A 10,315-nucleotide genomic window follows, 5' to 3' on the forward strand; every position below is an offset into this window, starting at 1 on the left:
CTTTAGACAAGATTTTTTTTTTTTTTTTTTTTGTGTGGAATAAAAAATGGAATGTACTAACAAAATTGAGGAATGATTTTTAAAAAACTATACTTTAAGTACCAATATTAAACAAGAGAAACCAATCTTCAAAAAATTCCCAAGATAAAAACTAAAAATCCTAACCTTACTAAAATTGGCTGGTAAAAATTCTGAAAAAGTTGACCAACAGAGAAAATAACCACCCATATGTGAAACACAAGAGAAGTCTAGAAAATGCTGAAAGGCAGTAATGTGGGAACAGGGGCATGCATAAGTCACCTGTCTTCATGCATAAAAATGATTCTCAAACTTACCCCTGAAAACACGGAGACTAATATAGCAGATGGGCTAGAACACTGAAAGTTTAGAGTTTTTAGCAGATAGACAGGGTGAAGTTAAGAGTCAAAGAGAACATGGTGCAGGAGAAGGCATAATTAGCTTTAAGCAGATGCCATCAGCCCGACGAAAAGGACATCACGGCTCACAACTTTAAAGTTATGGATTCTTGTAAATGATCTCTGCTTGGTTTGAAGCACGCTTAAAGCACAACAATTTTGTTACCAACTCCCATCGATCACTCGTGAAGACGGGCTCAACAACCATCCTCTCAAGCGCAGGTGAATTTAAAAGCACAAACTTGATGAAATCCATTTCAGGTTTGGCTCCAGAGATACCAGTTATTTTCACGACTCGCAGTTTGGAGAACGGCAAATTCCAGCAGCCATCTTCCCAGAAGTTGGTATCTATTCCTCCAATAGTTTGTTCCTCTGGATGGGCCTAAATACAGATTATAGTATCAGAACATGTGGAGCTCTCTAAAGTAACTATAAAATTTGTAGGTGGAAAAGTTCCGTAATATAAAAAAGAATACATGTGCAAATATCAATGTGTTAGAAAAGTAGAATTTCTGTCGAAGATATAATTCTGTTAATAAAAATGATAAAACTCACCGTCATTTCTAATTCGTCAAGATTCGGAGCAGTACTTAGGAGGCAAAGAAATGTTAAAGAATCTTCGTGGTTGTTCAAATTTATGTATATACTGATATATTTCAGTTCAACATGCGGTTCAGGCAGCTTATGGGGCTCAATGCCAACAGCCAGATACTGGATCAAAAAGAAATAGAGCAATGTAAAAAATCTCATCCCAAGCTGAATGTATAAACAAATTCAACCAGTTTACTGACTGTCAATCTACTGAAATACAACAAAATGCCCACCAAAAATTTGGGTTATTTGGTACACTCAAAGTGCTCCATATGAAAGCAACAGCGAGGAAACCACGCAACTTTCTTTTTCTTTTTTTCTTTTTTTTTGTAACTTAAAATAAGAACAAGTTTATTTAGACAGTACAGTATATTTATGCATATAAGTCCCCTGCTTATCTACTGAACCTTCTAGCACCCAAAGTGCAAATCAACCACCGAGGAACTCAAACCCCGTGCTACCCTTTGGATCAGAAGATACAAACCGTACCAACCATCCTAGATTATGCAGTAGTAGGAATCAAGAAACTTGTAGCAGAACTATTTAACTTTGAACCCAAGTAAATGAAATGAACAGAACTATTACCTTCAAAGCATACTCTTGAAGTTTAAGCACTTTAATGGTGGGTAGATTAACCAAAATTTTGAGCAGGTTGCTAGAGTTACGAAGTGCCCGGCATTGGTCATTCTTAACGTTCTTAAGAAAAGAAATGAGAACCCTTACTAAATTGAAGGTATTTTCAAAACTAATATCCTCAAGAACGCCGTCAAAATCAAAGTGTCGTAGCTTTGGCGCATTAACGTTCATGCGGGAAAGACCTTTAATATCCGCCAAATATAGGATTTCAAGATTTGGGCAGCTAGAAATCAGATTTTCTAAGAAATCTTGTTCCAATGTTACATTCTGAAGATCTAGTCTCTCCAATTTCCTAAACCCTTCAAATATTGATGGAGGTTTGAGCGAACAATTGTACAACTCCAAATTAGTCAAACTTTGACAATAAAACAAACAAGAAGGCACCTTGTAGGCTTCACTCTGCCAAATTTCAAGTACAATGTTCTCAATAGAGCGTCGTGACAGATGAAGAATCCAGCGATCTATGTCACTAACGGCTTCGAACTCTCTATGAGAAAGCTCAAATTTATGTATTACACCGAAATGAAGCACTAGAACTCGATCAATTATACTCACAATCTTACTGGTGATGTCTGTCGGATTTTGATAAAATGGACAAAACACTTTGTTAAATACAAGATAAGGAACCGTAGCCCATTTGTACCTCCACTTGCTTGACAAGATACTCGTCCTCACCGCATCTCTCATCGGTAGATGCAACAAAATTCCTTCTATAACATTGTCTGGCAAGTTCGTGATTCTATCTGGCTCCATCTTTATTTTTGCAATTGGACCCGGGTGGTTCTCTTGACAACTGAATTACTTAACGAGACAAGGTATCAGAGATCAAATACAATAACAAAGGTTATTGATATTAAGTATTGAGATGGTAAGCTACAATACTTGAGAATATCTATTAAAATTTCTAGATCAATTTTTGAGCATTAACTTCTGGTTTTCTGGTAGTAAAATATACTTCTTATGCACATCAAAGTGCTGTGCGAATACATGCTAAACGAACGGGAAAAATAATAATAATAAGGGTAGTAGTGTTAATAATATACTGAGAAAGAATCTGTAAAGTATTAGGACCGTTTAATTCGCTGATTTGAATTTTTAATTCGAGTTGAGATGTGACTTTATATGAGAGCTTTTTACCGTAACAAAAAAGTTAGATGTGACTGTTTATGAGAGCTTTTTACTGTAGCAAAACTCGAATCGGTGAAATGAACGATGCCATTTGCTGTTTATGAGAGCTTTAATAGCAGATCTATATCAATTTCATTGCATTGGCCATTTACCAATAAAAAGGAGTAAATTTCTAGAAGAAAATAACTTACGCCTAGAGCACTTCGTTTTTCCAATGTAGTTAGTTGAAAGACCGTTGAAAAGCTACTCCCAAATCCAATTTGCCTGTAGTAAACACTGAGCAATGTGATCCACCCAACACAAGTTTTTCAATATAAAATGCACCCAAAACACGTTTTTCGCGTTGTTAGTCCTGACCTATTAGTTAACGAAAAGATTTGGTCTTTTAAACACTTTTTTTTTTTTTGAGCAAATTATTCCCTAAATTCATTTGAGTTAAGTAGTTTTGATCCCTACAACCTAAAATTAATAACGAGCATTTGGAATTTAACGATATACTAATCACATAAGCCTTACATAAATTGAAATTTTATTAATCCAACCAAACTTTACCATTCTTAAACAGCAGAAAAAGTAAAAGGAAAAAAACTCTACATTTATAGGAATTGGCTGGTGAAAATCTGTGAAGAAAATGCTTGAAAGGAAGCATTAAAATAGCGAGGAGAGCAATAAAAAATAACAATGAAGAAACAAACGGGAGAATAAAATTAAAATTTTCCTTCTGCTTTGATCGGCAGAAAAATGAGATTGTCGTACTCACCTTTGAAAGCAAAACCCAGAGAGAGAAGGGGCTGAGTGAGCGAGCACGAAGGAAGGAGGAGTTCGTAGTACCTCATCACTGTAACTAAGTAAGGTTTAGCTTTAATTTCATTTTATTCCCTAATTTTTTAAATGTCAAGTAATCTGTAAAAATTATGAATTAAAATTAGAAATATATAAAATAAACTAAAAATTAATTTTCACGGATATATTTAAAATTTTAGTTATTTTTAATTTTAGACTCTAATTTACACAAATTTTATTATATTTTAACACTTAGTTGATAAAAAGACTGAAACTAAAATAAAATAAAACATCATAGACTATTTGTACAACGTTTGTAAAGTCAGAAATTAAAGTGAGATTGAGTATAAACTTCACAGACTATTTGTGAAATTAATCCAATTTTTAATATATTACCCACCGCATAAATCTCCATCACTACAAAATGGTGAGTCCTACTTACTTATATAGCGGGATCCACTTTATATGGATAGCGAGATCTACTTTATGTTGATAGCGAGATTTTAACCCCATCATGATAAATATGGGGCTCAATTTTTTTCTCCATCATTGTGGTTTGGAGTTTTTGACTAATATCAGGGTAAAGAGAAAATTATTGCACTTACCAGTAGAGCGCATGAGTCTGGATTTTTTTTCCTCACTCTTGATTAATACCCTTTTGACTAATACGATTATTTGACTAAAAAAAGTATTAATCAATAGTATAAGATAAAAATTTAGACTCATACACTTTAAGAAGTATTTGTCTTCTTTCTCTATTTTAAATGTCATGAACTATGTTCTCTATTGCAACGTACCCTTAAATTTTGAAAAAGGGTTCTTTTCGTCTCTTGAATTATGTACCATAGTTTAAAATACATGTACGATTATAATACTAACAAAATGACATGACACAACTTATAATTTTATAAATGCCTTTTAAACTATTAATTTAAGGGATAATAGTGAATATAACCATCTTAATCCCAAATTCAGTGAATAACCACACTTTTTTAAAATTAATGAAATGATCGGCAGTAAATCTGACAAGCTCCGATGATCTTTCAGCTCCAATCTCACAAAGAAGAAGATGACAGAGAACAAGAGGGAGATCGGAAAGAGGGGTAGATTGATCGGAGAAAGAGGCAGTATAGAGAGAAGAAAGGAACAAGAAGAAAGAGAAAGAAGATTGGGACAAATTTGGAAAACTAAGAAAAGATATAAAAGGGTGGGTCATATCCCAAAATTAAGAAAAGTTGAGCCAAAAATTTTGTGGTGGGTGAAGGAAAGGCCACCCAGCCCAATTTCTCTTCATATAAAGTTAATTTGTTGCTGAAACTATTGTTTTTGTATTATTTGTTTTCTGAGGTTTTAAAAGATTGAGGTAAGTTGACATAAAATTAATAATTCATGATGCATTTATGAAATCATATTAGTTTAAGAGGGGTATTGAACCACTTTATATACTTTAGCTAATGAAATGAATTTGAGAGGCATGTTAAACGAGTACATGCTCAGAGGTATTTTTGAATTGAATTCTAATTCCAGTCATTGTAACTAAACATTGTCGTTTTTAAGAGATTACGGCTTTTTACAAATTGTTGTCGTTTCCGCTCATTATCAGTTTTCAAGTACTTGTCGTTTTCTTTAATAATTATCGTTTCGATATATATTTCAGTTTTTCCTAAATATAGTTCTAATAAATATTATCGTTTTAGAGCGATTGTGATTTTTCAGATAATTGTGCTTCTATTACTTGGTGCCTTTTGAACTTTTGAATGATTGATTTGTCGTTATCCTTTGTAAATTATAATCTTTGTCGTTTTTGTTAAAATTTGTCGCCACATGCAATTTGTAGTTTTTTATTTAGTTGATGTTGTATTATGTCTGTTTTACATGTTGTACTCAGTTTTTGATTATTCTAGTTTTATATTCATCTCTGTGTGGAAGCCTATATTAATGTTGATTGGCTGCTATAGCTATATATATATATATTCAATATTCATTTGGAAAAAAACAACCACTTGCAACAAGATCTAGTATTGAGGCTGAATACAGTGCTTTGTCAATCACAATTAATCATGAAGTTTTAGGGATAAAATGTCATTTTAAAGAGCTAAGTTTGGAGTTAAAGGACCAAAAACAATTGATGAGTAAAATTGCATTGTTGCATTGTATTTTTTTTTTTTTTAAAATACGCCTTAAACTCACAAATCAGTAACAATTGAAATCTAATAACTGACAGACATTATCAAATTGATAGTTCAGGACACAAAATTTAGACATAACATGTTTAAAAAATGATGAGTTTTACCTTTTTTTTGTGTACTAATCTCATATCTGAAACCATCAATTTCACAACGCTCATTAACTATTAAACCTTTAAGTGCTACTTATTTAAAAGTTTGAAGTGTTAATTTGTTAAAATTTAAATTTTGGGGTGCATTAAAAAACGAAAAGTTTTGGATACGACAGTGACCCGACTGCAATAAGTATAGCTGACAACTCAGTTCAATATCACGAGACAGACAAAGCACAATGAAGTAGATCAATGAATATTGCATGAAGGAAAAGATTGACACCGGCCAGATTTGACTCCCTTTAAATTATCTCAACCAAACAACAATTTGCAAGTCATACATATCACATTCACTTCTATCATAGAGAATCTGGAAATACATAATAATGATAATGATAATAACAACAACAACACCAGCAATAATAATAATAATAATAATAATGCATCAGGAGGAAGTGCGAGTGTTCATGAATGTGTTTGAATCCAATCTGATCTCATGGATCCGATTTTATATTTACTCTTATAAATTAATAGTGTCCTAATTTTGATTGGTCGTAGCTGTTAGGAATCCTCTTTATTGTAAACGTTTTATTGTAAACGTGTGATTAGTTAAGGGTTTTTTTTTTTTTTTTTTTAACCTGGCTAACATTGCATCTATAGATGTCCCAATCCAACGAGATCAATTGAACAGGTTGAGAAAAAACTAAAAATACCACCCTGATAAAAAATATTATTTATGTTACTACTTTCAAAAATAAACAATAATTATTCAATTAATAAAGAGAAAATAAAATACCACAATAACACTTAATTATTTAGAGTGGCATAAATAATAAGTCTGTATAAAATCACAACACACTATGTACTTTTTCCTATAAAAAAACTTAGTTTTATGTTTTCAAGAAAAAGTCTTTCAGTTTAGATCATATTTAAAAAAAAAAAAAATACATAAAAAAATTAAAGGGCATGTTTGTTTAATATGTTAAAACTCAAATCATTGAATCTATTATAGTGTTTTTCTCTCACAAAAAATTTAAATTATCAAACATTAAAATTAAGAATCATACTTTGAATATACCTTTCAAACGGGCTCAAAGGGTATACATGAATATTTTAATCAATTTAACACAATCTATAAAACACACTGATGGTTGTAACACTTCTAAAAATGTAATATTATTTTTATAATATAAATGGCCTAAATTGAAATTTTTGCAAATTCGTCCCTGAACATGTAAGGTATCAGCGGCTGAATTTTAATTTTGATAATTTACTCTCCAACTTATAAAATAAATTACCTAAATTGGTATTTTTGCAAATTCGCCCCTGATATTTTTGCAAATTTGTCCTCACTCACTTAAGTTTTAGCAAAAAAAAAAAAAATCAGAGCAAAATCCATAAAATAGGACATCTTATAATAATTACACAAATTGAGAGGAAAAATTATCAAAATTAAAAAGTTAATACGGTAAGTTGTCTAAAATATTCTTATTGAAATTATTGAAATCATCAATGAAATAAAAAAAAAATCATCAATGAAATAAGAAGCTTTTTAGGGGGCAAAAAAATCCTCCAAATAAAGCACGTGCATAACCACGTGCTCATTAACAGTGTATTAAAACGAAGAGACAGAAAATGGATGAGTTCGTCACAAATTCGAGAGTAGCTACTAATAATTTTGGTCCCAAGTGATCAATCACTTCATTGCAACTAAAAGACAAAAACCTTCGATTAAACGCCATATTTTTGGTGCCCGTTCGGTTTGTTAATTCAAATTTTTAATTTGAGTTAAGATATGATGTTATGTGAGAGTTTTTTATTGTAATAAAAAAATTAAATGTAACTGTTTTAAAAACTTTTTACTGTAACAAAATTTAAATTCTAAACTCAAATCAGTAAAAAAAAAAACCTAAAACACTACATATATACACATCGACATGCCAAACAAAATTATTCTAGAATATGATAGCCCAAAGTCGGAACAAGTATATTATAAAGCTAGTTTTTGCTGACATAGAGGATGATGTTATGATATTGAGTGGCCTATGCTGGAAAACTAGAGTTGTAGCTCATATTGGTGTCTTTTCTTTTTTGATTTCCAATTCCATTAATAAAGAAATACAATGATTGCAGATCCAGATCCACGTCCATGGACGGAGAAATACAAGTCTAACATTAAATTCATGTTATATAAACATGATATGTTCCACTATATCACTAGTATGTACATACATTCAATCCGGTACTCAAAAATCATAGATCACAATACAAAATTTACACCAAAACGGTAATGTTCTCTTTGCTAGCAGAGAGTAACTTACTAATTACCGTTCAGTTCGCTGATTCAAATTTTTAATTCGAGTTAAGATGTGATTTTATGTGAGAATTTTTTACTGTAGTAAAAAAGTAACAAAACTCGAATTCTAAATTCGAATCGGTGAAATAAACGGAGTATGTCATTGTAATGTGTATTTATATAGAGCTTATTCATGGTGCTCCTTGCTAGTGAGTTCTCTCACTCTATTCATGATCTGTGGATATTGTTGACACGTAGTCGAATCACGTCAAATCTTTTATGTTCTTTTTTTTTTGGTAACGTTTGGTTCATGAATTTAAAATTATGGTTTATTATTTTGATTTTTAAAATTTAAATTTTTTATGAAAAAAAATACTATAACAGAACTAAAAACTATGATATTAACTCAGACAAGACATAACATTTAAGACAAACGTTTAATAATTGTTTTCCTCTTTAACTTTTAATATGATATCATAGTGATTTAAAACTTGTTCGATTACATTTTTAAATTATAATAATTTGAGTGTAGATATTAAGTTAATGCTCTAACGAGTTCCTTGATTCTTCATCAATGAGGCACCTGTTTTCTTTCCTTTCTTTACAACTCTAAACTGAGAGCCTCAGCCGCTGCACCTCTGCGCCTCTGCGCCTCCACGCGACTTCCTCGAAGATTGTTGTCTATGCAACTGTTTCCCTCTGTCTTTATTTAATTCTTAGAATTTTTCTTTAAAAAAAAAAAAAAGAAGCAAAAAAAAGTCCTTCGTAGATTAGAGTCTCATCATACATCCACTTGTGGGGGCATTATTAGAAAAAGTGAATAGTTTATACATTGTAATTTGCATAAAATATTAGAAAATCTCTCGACTGTAGCATTGGCAACTTACACTGTAGCATTGGCAACTTACATGGTTATCTCAATGTAATTTGCAGTTATATACAGCTCATTTGTAACTCGTTACTGGTGAATTCTTTATCTCTCTGTTCCCAGTTCGTGGATGTAAGTATATTGTCGAAACACATTAAATTATTTTGTTTTCTTCTTCTTTTTATTTTTTTTCTTTAATTTTTAGAATTAATTATAAAAATTCCCTCAAATTATGACTCTTGTAGCACCTTAACTCCGACCTTCAAAACATAACATATGTATTCCCCAAAAAATGAAAAGTCAGTTAACCAAAATGATCCTTTCATTAGAGTTTTGGACAGAAATAAAAATATAATTTATTTGTAACACTTAATTTGAGGTTATTTTGATAATTTTTTCTTATTTAAAATATATTTTTATTTCAATATATATATATATAAATCTCACGCCTAAAAAAAAAACACCAAGTTTAAAAGATTCAAAAACCTCTAACTTTTAATTTATGATATTAGTAACCAGAACTTGCTGGGATTTGATCGAAAACAAACTTAGTATCAATAATAAAAAATCGAGAAACTTTACATAAGAAATTTTAATGATGCCTTCTTTATTGTCGTGTATTTATACTCAAGTACTGCATTCCACATCTCCTTTTAAACTTCATTAAATTGTAGAGATCGTAAAATTAACCTGCCCTACAGAGTGTTTAGAATCACTTTATCATTTTCAAGCTTTTCTTTTATGCCTTCAGCACATGAATATCACCGCCATTTGGTTCAAGAATCGGCTCAAAATTCGGGTTGAGGGCATGTTCAATCTTTATAAAAATAAGAGGAAAAAACAACTTTCCTTTTCGGTATTTCATCAAAATGATCAACTTCATTAGTCGGATATAGAAAAGACGGCTTTAAATTGACAAAGAAAATATGAGAAATAGAAAAGACAAATAACAATATTTTGGACAAAAGTGAAAGAGTGGATTTGAGGTGTGACGAGGTATTTTCCCTTAAGATATTATTTCTCCAACTCGAAAAGCATTTTCTACGAGGTTTTGAACAAATTACCTTCGAGCTGATACAACAAACTCAAAAGTTTTACTCATATCAAGTTTATAAAATTTCTCAAAAACACTTGAAACTTGATAATAAACAGATGAAATTAATATTATTTATAACTAAATTCATATCTATTCATCAGCAGAATTGTTAAATAGCGTATTTCAGTGATCATATATGTTATTTAACAATTATTTAATTAATTTGATACACATTTATATTTGTTAGTAGCAAAGTGCGTCTCAATCACGATTGTTTGTCGTT

At 31.0% G+C, this 10,315-nt stretch overlaps 1 protein-coding gene across 1 annotated transcript; it reads right to left on the minus strand.

Moving 5' to 3' along the window:
- Positions 1–275: 275 nt before the first annotated feature.
- Positions 276–3,567, minus strand: LOC21406928 (F-box/FBD/LRR-repeat protein At1g13570). Its single transcript, XM_024170402.1, has 5 exons — positions 3,532–3,567; positions 2,963–3,047; positions 2,028–2,436; positions 972–1,127; positions 276–798 (listed from the first exon to the last, which is right to left on the minus strand). The coding sequence occupies exons 3-5, from the start codon at positions 2,394–2,396 to the stop codon at positions 517–519; spliced, it is 807 nt and encodes a 268-aa protein (XP_024026170.1). The 5' UTR covers positions 2,397–2,436; positions 2,963–3,047; positions 3,532–3,567; the 3' UTR covers positions 276–516.
- Between the last annotated feature and the right edge of the window lie 6,748 nt (positions 3,568–10,315).

This window comes from Morus notabilis, unplaced genomic scaffold (genome assembly GCF_000414095.1).
Source record: "Morus notabilis unplaced genomic scaffold, ASM41409v2 Scaffold165, whole genome shotgun sequence".
In the NCBI taxonomy this organism is placed as follows: Eukaryota; Viridiplantae; Streptophyta; class Magnoliopsida; order Rosales; family Moraceae; genus Morus; species Morus notabilis.